At 56.0% G+C, this 17,965-nt stretch overlaps 1 protein-coding gene across 1 annotated transcript in view; it reads left to right on the top strand.

Moving 5' to 3' along the window:
- The window catches only part of EVC (EvC ciliary complex subunit 1), a 66,086-nt gene that overhangs the window by 25,610 nt on the left and 22,511 nt on the right, over positions 1–17,965 (top strand). Inside the window, exons 9-12 of the mRNA XM_040494746.1 lie at positions 315–531; positions 3,064–3,212; positions 5,482–5,580; positions 13,874–14,086. Of these exons, the coding sequence (XP_040350680.1) occupies positions 315–531; positions 3,064–3,212; positions 5,482–5,580; positions 13,874–14,086 (678 nt within the window). The remainder of the gene's footprint in view (positions 1–314; positions 532–3,063; positions 3,213–5,481; positions 5,581–13,873; positions 14,087–17,965) is intronic.

Consider the following 17,965-nt stretch of genomic DNA (forward strand, 5'->3'; position numbering starts at 1 on the left):
GGGGGCGCGTAAGAAAGGTGGATGTTCCTCTTGGGCCATGGGCACGGATTGAATCCCTTCCCGGAAGAGCAGCCTTGGAGGAGGGCTCTCTGTGTACTAAGTGCTTTCTGTATCCCACCCTGTGTCGGCCTCTCCACACCCCCATAAGGGGTGATTTTGTCCGCATCCAAGGGGCAGACACGGGAGGCTCAGAAGGACAGCCCAGTGGTCCGGCCTCCGCTCCCCGGGAGGTATGGGCACCAGGGTGGACGCGGCCCGTGGCCATCAGCAGACCTGTGCCACAGGGCGCTGACCCAGGGTATTTCCCTTCCCAGGACGCCCTGGAGAGAACGATGGGGCGGGTGCACATGGCAAAGACGATCGAGTCCCTGAAGCTGCAAATCCAGGAGGAGACCAGATGCCGACTGGCTGCCCTGTCCCGCAGCCTGGAGCTGCTGACCGTCGAGGGGAGGCTGTCCGGGCGACAGAAGGAGGAGCTGCTCGCACAGCAGCACAAGGCCTTCTGGGGAGAGGCGGAGCGCTTCGGCAGGGGTGAGTGAGTGGTGGCCTGGTCTGGGGCGCAGCCCTCCCACGCCTGGGAGGGGGTGGTGCGGGGTGGCCCGGGCCTGGGAGGCAGTACCTGCAAGTGTCAGGAGAGGTAGAGCAGCGCCCGGGAGACTAGCACAGCCTGCGATGGCCTTTCTGCCCCCGGAACCACATCTCGTAACTTCTCTGAGGCTTGCTTGCCTTCCCCATAAGGTAGAATTCGATACACGCTGCCCCTGGGGTCGGGGATTGCCCGCTGCGTCTACTCCCCAGTGATCCGGGCTGATGGAGGCCCCAGGGTCCTGCAGGAGAAGCGCCTGGACTATGCAGAGCGCAGAGGGGGGTGGAAAGGCCCAGAAAGGACACATGCCACTCAGCTGCAGCCTGCAGCCCTACAGGGCCCTGCTTAGCAGGGCAGGTGTGGGTGGGCAGTGGTTGAGCGTGTGGGGCAGGAGAGGGAACCTGATGTGGCTAGGGCGGGCCCTGGGAGGTGCACAGGTCAAGGTTCAAGGCACTGAGGGCATCGGAGACCCAGTCCAGGTCGCATCAGTAGAAAAAAGGAAGCCACGTCTTTAACCTGCGGGGCACACGCTGCCCGCACCCGCTTTCCCGGGCCCTTGGCAGAAGAGCTCACGGGCGGCTCTGTGATGGCCTTTGCCTGGAGCCGTGACAGTGGCGGGGCAGAGGCTAGGGCCTCTCTGCCCTCAGGGTGTCTGCCAGGCACGGAGCCCGTGTGCTTAACAGTTTCCCCAGCGGGTTCCAACAGCCACACGGGTGTGGACACTGTCGGACCAGGGGGTGTCCAGGTATCTTGGTCACCTCGGGCCACCGTAACAAGATGGCGCAGACCAGAGGGCTCACACGGCAGACATTCCTCCCCTCCCAGTTGTGGGGACCCTGAGGTCCAAGATCAGAGCTCCAGCCGCTCCTGAGAGACCACGTCCTGCTCCCACATGTCCACCTTCTCCCCGGGTCCCCACATGGCAGAGAATGAGCTTTCCTGCACCTGTTCCTCTTCTCATTAAGGCCCCGGCCCTATGGGATTAGGACCCCAGCCTCGTGAACTCGCTTCAACTTAAGTGCCTCCGTCTAGGCCCCGTCTCCAAATGTAGTCACGTGGCGGGTAGGGCTTTAGTGTATCAATTTGGGGGGATGCAGTTCTGTCCATAGCACTGGGTTTCATCGCAGCCAGGGACCTGGTCCTCTGTCTGCAGTGGTTCATGTCCTCTCTACCAAGCCTGCCCGCTGCCCTGGGGAGAGGGGGCCAGAGGGCAGGCACTCAGTGCTGGGACCTCAGGACTCCAACCAGGCCATTCCACGAGGTCTTTGTGTCACTTGGTGTCATGGCTTCTATGACCACGTGTTGGCTGGTTGGAGCTCTGGACTGTGTAGAATGAGCACATCTGGCCTTGGGGGTCATCACACACCATGGCCTGGGCTTTACCAGCAGAAAGAGGCCCCAGCAGCAGAGAGTGGCAGGGACAGGACACACAGCCCCAGGTGATCAGGCTCTGTTGAACTTGGACAAGACAGGGGAGGCAAAGAGACAGTCAGGGGGTGGAGGGAGGACCCTTGGGCAGAGGGAGGACTCTGGACACCTGGTCACACTCTTTTCTTTGCTGTCAGAGGCTAAGAGATTCTCAGACAAAACCCAAGGAAGTGTGCTTGTGTCTCAAGTGTGGAAGGGGTGTGTGTGTGTGTGTGTGTGTGTGTGTGTGTGTATGAAATGCTGAAGCAAACATCTCCAAGGACTGCAGACCCCTGGTAGCCTGGCCCCCATGGACTTTTCCAGCCTCTACACTCAACATCTCCCCCATTTGGGGAGAAGGATCTGGCTGCCTTCTCTGTCTCCTCTCCCCGGATCCTTCTCTGGGGTCCCACACTGCCTGTTACGCCTCATCCTTCCCACCCCACCCCCCCGTCCCTCATCCACATGGCACTGATTTTCCCTAACCCTTGTCTCAACCTCTCAGGACCAGGAGCAGACTGGGAGCAGGGCTGGGTCCTGCTCCTGGGACGGCCCCAGCGCCCGGGGCTGTGCCACACTGCCGGGCTGAGTGACCGGGGGCAGGGTGGAGGGTGGTTTTAGACCCCGGCCTCTCTCCCTCCTGTAACCTCCCCCATCAAGCAGAGGCCCTGCCCTTGGGCTCGTCCTCCTGGTTTTTGACTCAACTACGGTCTGAGATGTCACTGTCTCCCAGCAGACCCCGTCTCCTCTATCCTGCCCTACCACCTGTCCCTCCCTGCGTCACCCCCACCTCCCTCATTTTGCCCCAGGAAAATGCCTCCTCTTCGTCAGGTTGGCCGGCCGCCCCGCATAACAGCTAAGCGAAGCCTTGTGTGGTGTCCTGAGCACCGGGCCCGAGGGGAAGTGGGGGTCCCTCAAATAATGTGGGGCCAGGAGCTCCTAACTGGCCTTTTGGAAGCACACGTGCCTGAAAGATCAAACCGTGTGGCTCGTCCTTGGTGCCGGCAGGAGACAGGAAGGTCTTGCCGGGAGAGTCACCTGCCATGTCCCGTGGCTTGTTTCCATTTCAGAGTTTGTGCAGCGAGGCAAAGACCTGGTTAAAGCGTCGCTGGTCCACCAGGCAGAGGAGACGGCGAAGCTGAAGCTGGCTCAAAAAGAGGAGCAGAGGGGCTTCCTGGCCGAGGCACGGCTGACCTCCGACCCGGCCGAGTTCCTCCAGGTGAACCTGCTCCTGACTGCCCACCACGTCCACGGGCACGGCCGTCCCGGGAACGGCCACGCAGGTTGAGTGCTGGGGCTTGGTCCTCATGACTGAGCCAGGAAAGCCAGACGCTTTGACATCTGCCAGGCACGAGGTCAGCTTCTCGCCTCCACGTGTCAGCCCGGTGACCTTGGCACGTCCAGGGGCCCCGGGGACCGTGCCTGTGAGGCTGAGTCGGCAGGACCAGGGAGGTGGCCACGCTAGAAAATGCCCTTGTCCTGACGAGGAAGGGGACAAGAGATAAGAGGTCACTGTCCTTGAGGGCAAGGAAGTGAGCTGTCCCTGGCACAGGCTGAAACAACCCGGCTCAGGTTCTCAGAGGGAAGAAGACCCTGCCTTGGCCCCGGTGTTTCCCCGCTAATGGGCGGGGTGGGGTCTGCTTGTCCTTCCTGCACGGTGGTCAGGCCGTTGGGCACTGGGGCTGCCTGGAAATGGGTTGGAACACCGACTCTGCTGCTAGGGGGCCAAGTGACCTTGGACGCATCGCTCACCCCGCAGCCCTCAGCTTCCTCACCTGCACACTGGGAGTAATGGCACCTACCTCGTGGGTTGTCAGGGTCTTGCGAGACTGCTTGTCTGGTCCCTTCTGCTCTGCATTGCCCTGTGGTGGACCTCATCTCGGTGTTGCCAGGGGGATCGAGGGACAGTGACCCACACGGTCACAGGCATGCACCGCCCCCCCCCCCAGGAGCACCTTGAGGGCAGCGGCAGCTCCCCAGTGAGGAGCCAGGCGAGGAGACCCCCGAGAACAGAGGAGAGGCCTTGAGGTCCCTTTAAGGCTCAGCTGCCCCCTTCCTCAAGGAGCCTCCTCCCAGGCCCCTTCCAGGCAGTAAAGTGGGGCGGGGGCCGTTTCTGTCCTCAGGAAGATGCATCAGAAATAAGAGTGAGAGAGGCTGGGGCGCCTGGGTGGCTCAGTCGGTTAAGCGTCCGACTTCGGCTCAGGTCATGATCTCGCGGTCCGTGGGTTTGAGCCCCGCGTCGGGCTCTGTGCCGACAGCTCGGAGCCTGGAACCTGCTTCGGATTCTGGGTCTCCCTCTCTCTCTGGCCCTCACCCCATTCATGCTCTGTCTCTCTCTCTGTCTGAAAAATACATCAACATTAAAAAAATTTTAAAAGAATTAGAGAGGCTATGATTGTACTGGCCCCTCCACCAACATCGCATGGCACAGGCTGCCCAGGACCTCAGCCCAGGCCAGGCACACGCTGGTGCTCAGGAGACATGGGTGTGGGAAGAACAGGTTGGACGAGTGTGTAAAAGGATAGATGAATACCCAAGTGAATGAGAAAACGGATAAATACGTGAATAAAGGAGTGAATGAATGGATGAATGAATGAATGCAACTCTCACCCAGACCCGGTGTCCTTTCTTTTTCTGGTCCCTGCCCCTCCCTCTCAGCCTAGCTTCCGCTCCGCGCCCCCACCAGGGCCGGACGCATTCGTACCGCCTGGTCCCAGCTGCAGCGGCTCCTACCCACCCAGTAGCGTGGGTTCCCCCGTCTTCCAGGGAAACTTCCTTGTCCTTAAAGACTCAGCGTACACGAGGGGTTTTCCCCTGTGGACCCTCCCTGAGAGGAATCTTCCCCTCTGTCGCTATGACCTGCCATGCCTCCCTGTTCGTGTCTGGGACCCCCTGATGCACCCCTGTGTTTGCTCCCTGCCCTTCTCTGGGCTCCTCAGGGTGGGGCCCAGCCACGTGGTCAGGGTGGGCCTGGCTGGTCACTGACCACACTGACCTCTCATGGCCTGTCTGGACCGGCCCTGCCAGGCGGTGGGCTCCACTGGGTGGTCTCCCAGAGCCTGGGTGGTGGTCCCCAGCAGTTTAGTCATGGAATGATGTCTGGGTGGCTTGTGGCCAGGCGACCAAATTTGCAACTGCAGCCACGTGATGTCCCTGTGCCTCTGGTTTCACGTATATACATTTTTTGAAGTTTGTTTATTTATTTGGGGTGGGGCAGGGGAGGGGAAGACAGAGAGGGAGAGAGAGAATCCCAAGCAGGCTCTGTGCCGAAAACGGAGAGCCCAATGTGGGGCTCGAACTCACGGACCTCGAGATCATGACCTGAGCCGAAGTCAGACACTTAACTGACTGAGCCCCCCAGGTGCCCCTCCTTGTATATAAATCAGGGATGGACATCCTTCAGATCTGAGAGGCAGGGGTCCTTTTTTCTAGAAAAAAAAAATCAGCATTGTCTTGTGGGATTGCTTCAGCCCCTGTTTTACTCACAGGCTTTTCATGAAGTCCTGGAGAGACAGAGGTTGGCCCAGAGTTACCTGGAGGAACAGGAGGACGTCAGGACCACCGAGGCCATGGCTGTGCTGTGCCAGGTATGTGGCATCACGGGGGGACCTCCAGAGAACCCTCAGGATCTGAGTGTGCGTGGGAATCTCACATCCTCCAGCCCGGGGCCCCAGAGATGCAGGTTTGGGTCCAGCCCCGGCCCTCTGGCTGGGCACACGCCCGCCATGGGTCCCTCCCCACCTCATATACCAGAAAACCTTCTGTTTTCTGTGGAGCTCAGGGCTCTTTCCTCCAAGTGTCCCTAGAGGCAACGGCCTTTGGAAGTGAGTTCACCCAGGATGGAAAGTAGGCCGGCTTTTGTGGGCGTCGTCAGGGTAGAGCCGTGATGAGGAGGGAGCGCGAAGCCTCGCTCGGAGTGCCGGCACCCCCCCCCCCCTTCTCACTGGACAACTCATGCAGTTCCGGAGGAGCGGGGCGTGGGGATCCCCGCTTGCCTGGAGGGCTGGTTTTGGGAGAACAGGCGTGCGCACGTGCCCTCCGGAGTGACAGGGGCTCCCAGGGATATGGTGATCACTGAGACACGGAGCGCCTGCCTCGGGTACACACCCTGAGCTGCTGGAAAGGCAGAAACGCAGACGTGTCGTCGCAAAGGAAGTTGACAAGTGCCATCGTGATGGGTAGCGCGTGAAGGGTCGACGCCAGACCCAAAGTGCCTGGGTCGGCGTCCTGGCTCCTCCCCCTTCCTCGCTGTGTGGCCTCCAGACTTCCCTGGGCCTCTCTGGTTCCCTGTTTCCCCGCCTGGGCTATGGGGACAATGACAGCCCTTCTTCTTGGGAGTGGCGTGAACACCGAATACACGGGGGGGGGGGGTGCGGGGGGCCCTGAGGCAGCCGCGGGCATCTGGGACACACCCCCTCAGGGCTGGCTCCCCTTGTAACATCCCGCTTTCGGGTACAGGGAGGGGGCATGAGGGATGCCCTGGGGTTCAGGCCAGGTCGAAGACAACTGTCTGCAGGAAGTGATGCCTGAGCCAAGCCTTAAGGGAGGAGACAGGCCCTGTGGACGAGGAGTTGGGGGGACATCCCAGGCCCAGAAAAACGTGTGAAGGCGGGAAGTGCAAACCCTCACCGTCGTGGCAGCTATACTGGGTGAATAGGGTCTGTATGAGTCAGTTCAGCTGCCGTAACAAAGTGCCCCAGACAGGGGAGCTTAAACAGAAGATGTATATATCATCGTATATACCGTTCTGGGGGCCGGAAGTCCCAGATCAAGGTGGAGGCGTGGTTGGGTTCTGCTGAGGACCCTCTTCCTGGTTTGCAGATGGCCACCTTCTCGCTGTGTCCCCACTTGGCCTTTCCTCTGTGCTCATGGCGAGAGAGAGTACTCTGGTGTCTTCCTTGTGTTAGGACATCAGCCCTGTGAGCTGAGGGCATCTCTAATAACCCCACTTAACCTGCGGTATCTCCTTGAGGGCCATCTCCAGGTGCAGTCACATTGGGGTTAGGGCTTCTGTATTTGAATTTGGGGGACACAATCCTATTCATACCGGCATCCCCCCCCCCAAATTTCAAGTTCCCCTGGAATCTCCGAATGTGACCTTGTTTGGAAATAGGGTCTTTGAAGATGTCATTGGTTGAGATGAGACCACAGTGACTGAGAGGGGCCCTGGATCCAATGAGTGGTGCTGGTGACTCCAGCACCGGGGCCACCAGAGCTGGAGGAGGTGGCAAGGACCCTCCTGTAGAGCCTTTGGAGGGAGTGCTGCCCGACACCTTGGTCTCTGCCTTCTGCCTTCACAGCCGTGAGAGAATCCATTTCTGTTGTTTAAAGTCACATGGTTTATGGGATTTTGCTATGGCGGCCACAGGAAACTGATACAGAGGCCGATCTTTGTTCCAGGCAGGCTACTGTCTTAAGTGCTGTCTGAGTATTTGATCACTTAATCCAAATGAGAAACCCGTGTGGTGAAAACTGCATTTCCCTTCCTATGCAGATGTGGAGCTGGGAAGGGTTTTCTCGAGAAATGTGCAGGGTGGGATTCAATTAGTCAAAGTCCCAGACACCCCAGGCAGGAAACGAACAACCTTGTCAGGACTCAGATTCCTGGGCGGGGAGTGAGAAAGCTGCTAACAATGCTGTGTGACTTGCGTTGGTTACACAGCCTCCCTGTGCTGGCCCCACCGTCCTGCTCGAGTTCTAGAGTCAACGAATAGTGAAGACGGGATTTAAAAGAAGTCCTTCTACCTTCGGTGCTAATGCTCTTGCCACGAAGCATGTTGCTTAGTGTGGGGGCCGTGTAGTAGTGACATCCTGGCTGTGGAGCCAGACGGCCTGGGTTCTAATCCCAGCCAGGCTGTTCGCCAGTTACGTGATCGGGAACAGCTCGTCTGACTTGTGCCTCGGTTTCCTCCATCCCAACGACATTCCGATGCGGCAGAGTTTGAGAACCGCTGTCTTGGAGGGGGTGGGGTGGTCCAGTGAGCTAACACTCGTGGGGCAGCTGCTCTGAATGCCCCGCCCCACGGCCCCCGACCCCCCCTCCGGCAGGCTGACACTCCCTGTCTCGAGCTGGGATTGGAGGCGAAGGTCTTTCAGCCGAACCCACTTTCCTTTTCCATAAAGCAAGGACAAAACGCCCGCCGGTCGTTGCTGCCGGAGGAACGGGCAGCGCGTACAGAAGCGCCTGGCCAGTCTCCGTGGCTGCCACAATCACATTCGCTTCAGTAAAGGTCTGTGGTGACACCGAAGTGACCACAGCCCCATCCCTCCAGCGGCGTCCTTACGATGTTATGCATTTGGTTTTCCTGCGCTTGGGTCTGGTCGCCGGGCCTGTGAGAGCTCAGGCTGAGATTGAAGACCCCCTTTATGCTAGCATCAGGAGAGGCTGTCCAGTGCGAACCAGGCGTGACACCTGCTGGGCTCTGTGCCTCGTGAGGCGGTCCTTGGAGACGCACGGCACAAGAAGGCACTTGACTCCGTGCATCTGCGTAGCTGCTTGTAAAGGACGTAACCAAAGTCCTGTGCCAGCTTGTGTCCCAGAGTTAGTCCAGCCGTGTTTCCTCGGATCCATTGTTTTTAATGTTTATTTATTTATTCATTTTGAGAGAGAGTGAGCGAGAGTGAGTGGGGGAGGGGCAGAGAGAGAGAGAGAGACAGATTGAGAATCCCAAGCAGGCTCCGTGCTCTCAGCACAGAGCCCGACGCGGGGCTCAGTCTCCGGAACTGTGACATCATGACCTGAGCCGAAATCAAGAGTCAGACGGTTAACGGACTGAGCCACCCGGGTGCCCCCTCAGACTCTTTTTATCAGCTCACGTTGAACCCTTTGGTTCCAGATAACTTTGGTTTCTTTTATGTTCCTTCATTGTGGAAATCGTTGCCTTTGGTTATTGGGAACTGCTTCCCTGGTATTTCCGGAAGGAGAGGTTGAAGCCCTCAGGTGGGGTAGAGAGAAGCTGAATGAGCCGGTTAAATGCTGGCAGAGCCATTCCTCGCTGGGTGACCTCGGGCAAGAGCCTTAACCTCTCTGAGCTCACCTCCTCGTCTGCAGAACGGAGACCGTTATCGACCATTATGGCAGCAGGAGAGCAGGGCTGGGGCCTAGGGCCCAGCACACAGTAGGTGCTCAGTAAATACCTCCCTGGCTACCCGACTGCTGAGCACACTGAGCAGGGGGTCTCAGGCCCCAGGCTGAGGAGCACAGCTCTTGCCGCAGAGTGTGAATCTGGCTTCCTTGCTGACTCGTGGGGGAGTTTGTTCATTCCTTTTCATTCAGTATTACTGAGCCCTGTTTGGTGCAACCTAGTCAGCTGCAAACCAAATAAATAAAGTGCTCATCTTTGCAAAGCTCCGGGGCCAGCGACAAGCTCGGGGATCCAGCAGCAGCACGGGGGCCAATGCGGCTGCCGCGGGAGGGCAGGGTTAGGGCCGAGGTCAGACAGCCTCCACCCGCAGGGCCCTGCAATCCATCTGAAGACATCTGCACTGACATCGGAGCGGCACGGGAAGCCACTGGCGTGTTTCGAGTAGGGAAGTGACTTGGCTCATGTTTTGCGAGGATCCCTCTGGCTTCTGTGCAGGGAAGGCACTGTGGGGGGGGGGGGGCAGAGGTGGAGGCGGGGACCTGGGGACGCATTGCGGCGGTCCGGGCAGGAGACCGTGGGGGCCTGCACTGGGATGGCGCGGGTGGGGGCGGCGAGAAGTCTGCGTCGGGCTCTGTTTTGATGGTCAGCATCTCATCTCCTTTGTTCCGACGGGAATAATAAGCATTCTCCACAGGACTAGCTATTCAGAGGCTTAAACAAGCTCGCACATTCGTCAGGCCCGTGGTGAGCATTCAAAATATATTATCGCGACCGCGGTCGTCATCACTGCCTGCCCGGGAGGCTGTGTGAGCACAGAACATACGCAGGACATGATGCGCCTTGCGGTCTGGCTGGCTCTTCCACAGACCCAGGCACCGGGAGTCCTCATCTCCCCTCTCTGGGCAGGACGTCGATCATGATGTCACGGGCACGGAGGCTGTGCGATAAATTCGATGACCACCTGAGGGTTCTCAGGCTGCGGAGAAAAGCGCATGTTTCTAAATTCTCACCATCGCTCGGCCTTTAAACAAATGGCACATTCTCGGTGAGACTGAGACAGTGGCCGCTGAAGAACACGTCTCGGTGCTTCGTGAAGAGACAGCTGGAACGAGCCCAGAGTCGTCCTGGTAGTGATGGGCTCACGGCTGGGCTGCCACCGTCCCCTTCCAGGGTGCCGCGTCGACCTACTTGTTGATTTGGATCTCACTCCGGGCTGTCCCACCCGTGCTGGGTCTGCTGAGGAGTGCGGTGGGACGGCAGCCTGCCCAGCCTGAGCCCTCTCTCAGCTTCCGAGTCTCCCCCCAAGAGTCCGGGCTGAAGAAAATAAAAGCAAAAATGAAACTGTCCTCCAAGAAGGCAGCAGTGATCATTCTAGGCGCCCAGGGGGGAGCGTTTGGGAGGAATCCCCAGACACCCTCAAGCCTGACACCAAATGCAAGTTTGGGGGCCCCCAAGTCCTCGAGAAGGACTCCATGGAAAGCTGTTCTGCCCACGGTTATGGTTTATTCCGGCACAAGCATGCAGAGCACAGTCGGCGCGTGGGGCAGAATCCAGGGCCCCCGTCCCGACCCTTTCAGGCGTCCTTTCCCACCGGGTGTGGACGGCACTGACCCTCGCGGCATCACGCACTGCGTGTGGCCGGCCACGGAAGCCCGCCTGAGCCGTGGTCCGCAGTTTACCGGGGCTCAGCCACGCGGACCTGCCTGACCTCGAGCCCCAGCCCCGCCGGAGGATGTGCTGATGCCACATGGCCAGCTCTTTGCTTCGAGGCTCAGGAGTGGCTTTTAATTTCGTGCTATAGCGAGCATCAGTACTTTAAAGTCCGCGTCCTATAATTACGCCCCCGGGGGTACCTGAGGGCTTGATTTTGATGTCTGTTGTCTGTGGGGTCTTTGGTGATGTTGTCTTATCTCCTTGTGTGCCTCTTTGTTTTTTTATTATATGCCTTATTCCAAATGTGTACATTTATTTGTGAAAGTATTTTCAGGCATACAGTCATGTCCTCCAAAGAGGATTTGCCTTTGCTTCTGCCAGATGACTGGGCCTCTAGGGTTCAAGGTGACCTTAATTTGAGGTCAGGGCCTAAAATGTCCTGGGCCACCCCCATGAACTGACTCTGGGCTGCAGCTGTTTAAACCAGTCAGAGCCTGTTCCCTTCCATTGCATTCATGGTGGAGCTTTTTGGGTTCTGACGCTAAGCATGGAATGACTTACCAGGACCCACCCCTGGGGAGCCATGAGCTCCCTTTTGAGCTGGTGGCCATCAGAAGTCCTATCAGGTGCTCAGCTGTCTCCCCTGGATGGACCCGCTCCCCATGGCTAAGCACAGCCCCAGAGCTGGGCACGCTTCTCTGACTGTGCCTTCTTCATGACCTCTGCTCGTGTTCTCCTCGCTGTCTTGTTGGCTCTTGGGACTTTCATGATCGTTTAATAAGCCTTTTGTCCAGCTTCGTTTTTCATTCATTCTCAGGGGGAGGATTTGTCCAAATGAGCTGTTTGTCCATTATCGGTAGGCTCTCTAAACCTTCGAAAGGCTGTGGGTCACTTATGCCCCCGTCGTGATCACTGTATTCTGAACAAACTCCAGCTTGGCTATGAGCTCCTTAAAGCAGGACATTCATTGGGTTTAATTAACACCGACTTCAATTCAATTTAATTTCTATTCATTGAACACACCAGGTCTGACCTAGGTACACCATTCCAGGTGCTGAGAATATGTTTATTTTTCTTTCAAAAAAAGAGTGTGCTCTCCTTGTAGCATACTGGTTATGAGCACGTGTCCGACCGTCCAGTTGCCAGGACCCAATCTCTACAAACCATGTCCGGTTACTTTCCTGATCAGTGCCTTAGTTTCCTCATCTGAAATAATGGTAGTTATAATAGAACATCATCATTGCACTGTTACAAGGATTGAAAGAGATTATACAAGAAGAGTGTTCATGGCGTCCCCTGGTATATGGTAGGAATTCATAATTATTACCAGTTATAGCATCTTACCTGCTGTGTGCCAGGCGCTATGTCAGGCCCTACAGATGCTTAGGTAGTAAGACAAGACTGTTAAGAAACTTCCTGGTCTCGTCCTTGAGAAGGACAATGACACAGCCAGTGACCACAAAGGGAGGCAGGTGCCAGAGGGGCAGCAAAGGAAGGGTTCCTCTTTGGTGCCCCCCAAACCATGCTCAGGTTTGATCACTTGGTGGGGGGACTTGTAGGACTCAGCACAGAACCCACTTATGCTAAATTTCAGTGAAGACATTCAAAGCAGAATCAGCGAAGGGAACAGGTGCACGGGGCGAGCCAAGTCCAGAAGGAACCAAGAGCAGGCTTCCAGAATCCTCTCCCAGCGGAGCTGTGCATAATTCCACCCCTGCAGTGTGATAACCTGTGTGGAGTGGTGTCACCAGGGAAGCTCTCCTGAGCTTAGGAGTCCAAGGATTTTGGGGGGGGGGTCAGTCACATGGGTGCTGTTTACCTGGTCTCCACCGAGGTTCCAGAACCCCAGAAGGAAGGAGGTGTTCAGCCTAAATCACACTGAGTCCAGTCAAACCCTGCAGTCAGGAAGGCCTTCCCCGAAGAGGAGACTGCAGCTTGAGTTTTGGGACATGTGCGGGGAGTTCCTAGGCAGAGATTGCAGAATGGGCATTGGACGTCACGTCCGTGCGTGATACATTCAGGTACTGAACCCAGGTGTTTGGTCCAGGAGGACACAAGATGTTGGTGCGATCTTAGTACCATGTGGCCCCCGCTTTCAGAGAACTGTGGTTTGGGGGAGGGGTGACAGATAAATTGTAGTTTCAATGCCCTGGGCAGCTGACCAAAGAGCTGTGGGAAGCCAGGGTCAGAGACAGAAGCCACGTTAGTCTGAGCCACCCAGGGAGTGCTTCACAGAGAAGGGGTTATTTTGCAGGGGTTTTGCAGGATGAAGAGGAGTCCACTCCAGGAATGAAAGTGTCTGGATTTGGGGCAAGGAGAGTGGCTTGAAAAAGCCTCTGTGTCGTGAAACGTGCCACAAGATGCCATTTATGTGGGTAACTCACATGAAAGCCACATTTATGAACATAACATGTCGTGAGGGTGTAGAAATCCAAGCTGGAAAGAGAGATGTTGAGGCCATGGGGATGGATGCCTCTGAGGACGCTGGGAGGGAGGGGGAGAAGAACGACAGGAGGAACATAAAGGATTCCAATTTCACCTGTAAACTTTGGTATTTTTAATCTACAAAAAATAAAAGATCTGAGTGGTGGAATCACAGGTGTTTAATATATTACCGTACATGTGTTTTTTGGTTTGCCTCAATTTAAAGAAATACATTTTCGGGAAAAGACTGGAGTGGGCGAGGTGGGCTGAAGGGAACATAAGGGTGGAAAGTGGGGCAGGACCTCCCAGCAGCCCTGCTAGGTGACCCTGATAGCGACCGGAAGAGAGGGGTTCCAGGTTATTTGAGCTGGAATGATAATAAGATCTGTGGTTTATGCAAATAACCGGCCTAAGTGTGGGGGGTGGAGGGAGGCTGAGAGGCCAGGGGTGGTAAAAATAATCTGGAGGGAAGTTCAGAGGGGTCACCAGAGAGTCAGGGCCTGTGGGGCAGACGGCAGGACTGGGTCGGGGTGAACGGGCTGGAAGGCAGCAGGTGTTTCCTGTGTGTGTGTGTGTGTGTGTGTGTGTGTGTGTGTGTGTGTGTCTGTGGCTTGAGAGCTCCCTCCGCTGGGTTTGCTGTGTGTCTTGTGGGAAGCCCACGGCCCTGCCCAGAGTGAGACCACGACTTATAACTCCATCATGTGGCTCTCGGCTTTAGGAGCTGTACCGCAGCACCATGGAAACGTTCCAGAAGTTTGTGGACGTCCTGTTCCTTCAGACGCTCCCAGGAATGACTGGTCTGTCCCAGGCAGACTGTGAGAACTTGAGGCAGGAGGTCCAGGAGAACACAGCCTGGCAGCTGGGGAAGTCCGATCGCTTCCGGAAACAGCAGTGGGAACTTTTCCAAGATCTCCTGGAGCAAGACAAGCAGGTGGGTATTTTGTAAAACCAGGTCTGGGATCCGCATGTTTTGCGCTTAGGAAGAATAATGAGAGATTTCGTCCATGGAGCGTCCCCTAGTGCCCGTGTTGGGCACGGTACCAAGATTGTGCTTGCCAGCCCCGGCCGCCAGGGTGGGCCGGAGAGGAGAGCAGAGGCTGAGAAGTCACTAGATAATGTCTCCGGCTGATCCATCAGGAAGGGGCAGTTCTCTAGAACGACGGGAGGCCGGAAGGTGGCTTGTAAGGGAGTGGACTTGGTCATGGGGGGGGAGGCTGCTACACACATAGAATTCCCGCTTTTCAGTGCAAGTCTGTTTCAATATTAAAACCACGTATAAATGTGGTAGATAGAATAATGGCCCTCGAAGACGTCCACATCCTAATCCCCAGAACCCGTGAACGTGTCACTTAACACAGCAGAAGGGACCTTGCCGAAGTGATTCTATTAAGGGTGTTGAAATGGGGAGATTCTCCAGGTGGAGTCACCAGGTGGCCCCAGTGTAATCACAGGGTCCTTGTAAGAGGGAAGGAGGAGGGTCAGAGACGGAGAATGAAAAGTAGTGACCTGAGCAGAGGTTGGCATGATCTGGCCACACACCGAGCGATGCAGTCGCCTCTGGAGGCTGGAAAAGGCTGGGTGTGGATCCCCCCGCCACCCAACCCCGGAGCCTCCAGAACTGTAAGGTCATGATTTTGTGTTGTTTTAAACCACAGAATTTGTGGGAATGTGTGACAGCCGCAATAGGAAGGGAATAGACATTAATTTTATTAAAGAACAACTAAAATGTGTCCAACAAAGGGGGAATTGCCAAGCGTGACAGACACCTGCGTGTCCTTTCTCTCCCTGGCCTTCCTGCACGCTAGAGGCTCTAAAACTAATGTGTTCGATATCCGGGTATCTAGCAGTGGCCGATAGTCTTGGCCTCAAAGTGTGGTCCCTGCAAAGAGCTTCCCTTTCCCAATACCTAATACAAAAGCCAAGTGTTGCTTGGAGAAATCGCCTTCTTCAGGACTCCCCATTCTTCCTGCCCAGAGCATGTGCAGCAGGCCTGGGGTGGCCCAGCCTTCCTTTGACTCAGAGGCAGGAGAATGGAGGCTGCTCAGGATGGTAAGGACAGAGAGTGTGCGTCACTGTCCCAGCCTCGGACTGCCCGCCCCCCCGTGCTTGTTTTTAAAAACAACCCCCCCCCCCCCATCTCTTTACAATGGGTCTCCCAAGTCCAAGTACACCCATCATTACCAAAGAGCACTGGGCTGATGAAAGGAATGCAGGTTTTCCAAAGCAGCTGACTGGCGCTGTCCAAAGTACCAAGTAAGTAAGAGGAAGCATCATGCAAACACATGGCCACTCAGAGCCGCAGGGCAGCACAAGACCTAGTTTCCTGTTGGACTTCCTTCTGGTTTATCTCAGTCCTCTGTCAGTTGCATCATGCTTTCCTTTCATTGGTTACTGCCTCCTGCCTTTGGCTCTAAGCTCCGGAAGGACAGCACCGCTGCTTTTCACTTTTACACTCCCTTATGGAAAGCCCAGGGGCTGGGACACAGCAAGGGCTCAGGAAAAGTTTGCTGCATTACCAACAACAACAGTGCGGCCTCGGAACTTATCACAGGCTCACCTTAGGGATGTACGTGAAGCTGAATCTGTGGATTCATAGCGATTCTGGGCCCAGGCCGCTTCATTTACAGTCTCTGGGGAGGGACGGGGACAAGATCGCCAGGTGAGTCTAACGTGCCCCTGATGAAGACTCCCTAAATGCAGACGGGCTCCTAACCTTGGAAGCTGGATGCCTGGGTTTGAGTCAGCGCAACCCGTTAATGGGCTGGGTGACCTTGGCCGGTTAGCTGACTCTTCACGGCTCGGGGATTTTGCACAACTTGCTAAATGTCTCAGAATCTCTGCTTCGGTGTGAAAAATTGGGATCAAATACCCAACAGGGCTGCTCTGAGATAATGCAAGATAAGACCTTTCACACAGCGTCCGTTTCATTACTTAATGATATTGACATCGAAAAAAGATCCAGAATTTCATTTCCGATAAATTATTAACACCCACATCCACGATGCATCGGAAACCCTCTGGTTATCAGTCTTAAGTTATTTGAAGCAAATCGTAGACAGCGCATAACATCTGGTTATTAATTCCTATTTATTTGCTCTGGGAGTATTCGTGTGCATGTGAATTTTCCTTGGCTTGTGTAGCAGTGTTTCAGGAGTTTTGCATGCAAGAAGCAAGCAGGATGGTTACTGACCTCATCAGCTGATTGGATAAGTATGACCCAAGACCGTTTTCTCCATGTGTATATGTCACAGTTAACTGACTGATTGGTCATTTAATTGCAGTCAATTTCCACAAGATACTTAGAGGTCCGTGTGCACTTCCGCTTGCTATATTTCCTCCTTGACGATCAAAGTGACAGATGAGCTTTCTGTGACTCGGGTGAATATTTAGTGGTAGGAAGAAAAGCACCAACAAACTATTCGTGGAAAATGAAACGCACACCCAGGCTGTGAAATTGCCTTCTACCCAAAGGGCTTTGGTGATTTCGTGTCTTAGGACTCCAGGAAGTTGTTAAACAGTATGGAATCTGTCGATTACCCAATTGGAACAGGTTGTAGCATAGTGGTTCTCAAAAAGTAATGTGTTCTAATGTCGGTTTCTGGGCTTCTCCCCAGTCCACTGGGTTAGGTCCCCCCCCCCCCAGAGGAACCCCCATCCTAATTCCCAACAGCTGTGATCATGTGACTTCACATGGCAAGAGGGACTTGGCAAAAATGATTAAGTTTTGGATCTTGAGATAGGGCAATTGTGGACTATCCAGGGTCCTTACAAAGGAGTGGCGGGGGGGGGGGGGGTGGGGCGGTGGTGCAGGAGAGTCAGAGTGATGTGGTTGGTTAGAGAAAGTCTCAGCCAGCCATCGCCAGATTGAGGATTGAAGAAGCAGCTACTTGCCAAGGAATGCAGGTGGCCTCCAGCAGCTGGAAAGGGCAGGGAAATGGATGTTGCCCTGGAGCTTCCAGAAGGTGTGGAAGCCTGCTGACACCTTGATTTTAGCCCCTTGAGCCCCATTTTGGACTTCTGGCCTCCAGAAGTATAAGATCATGAGTTTGTGTTGTTTCAAGCTACGAAGTTTGCAGCGCAAACAGCAGAAGTAGGAGAATAATAGGCCACCACGGAGTTCGCACCTTTGACAAGGAATGTGGCAGTCGCATGCCCCGTAGCACTTACTGCTGTAAGGGACACCGCCTTGCAGTCGGTCCAGCAGGCTTTGAGTCCTGGTGCCACCTCCCACTCTGCCCGCACCCTCTCCACTCCACCCCTGGCGGGTTTCCATCACCTGGCCACCACACCTGCCCCCGCCTGTGCTGAGCTCCCGGCCTGTCCTGCCGCGCTCAGCCACAGCACCTGGGCTCCGTCCGCGCTGTCTCCCGCTTTCCAGATCGAGAGCTCCTGTCCTCTGGAGTTGGGCCCTCCCCTCCTCCTTGAAACCGCTGCTTGGCTCTCTCGCTTCTGCCGCCTCAGTGGTGGAGTCCGGACACGGAGTCCCGTGCCTGGGGTCTCAGGGCTGCAGTCAAGGCTGTGGCTGAGTCTCCTCCAGGGGCTCGGCTGGGAGGGGATCGCATCCAAGCTCACTTACACAGTCCTCGGCAGGATGCTGTTCCTCGTGGTGGTGGGGCTGAGGTCGGCAGCTCGCTCATTTATGTCTCCAGCTCGCAATGTGTCCCAGCCCAGCTCTCTCCCTGAGATCTCTGTGCGTGTGATTCGTAGGCATGTGCAACGTCGCATGCCCGAAACAGAACTGCCCCCCGTCTTCCTGCGAACCCTCTCCATCCACACTCTTCTCTGTCCTTCCTCTATCCTTCCAGTCAAC

The sequence above is a fragment of the Herpailurus yagouaroundi genome, unplaced genomic scaffold (assembly GCF_014898765.1).
Source record: "Herpailurus yagouaroundi ecotype Mexico unplaced genomic scaffold, PumYag 28, whole genome shotgun sequence".
Taxonomy (NCBI): domain Eukaryota; kingdom Metazoa; phylum Chordata; class Mammalia; order Carnivora; family Felidae; genus Herpailurus; species Herpailurus yagouaroundi.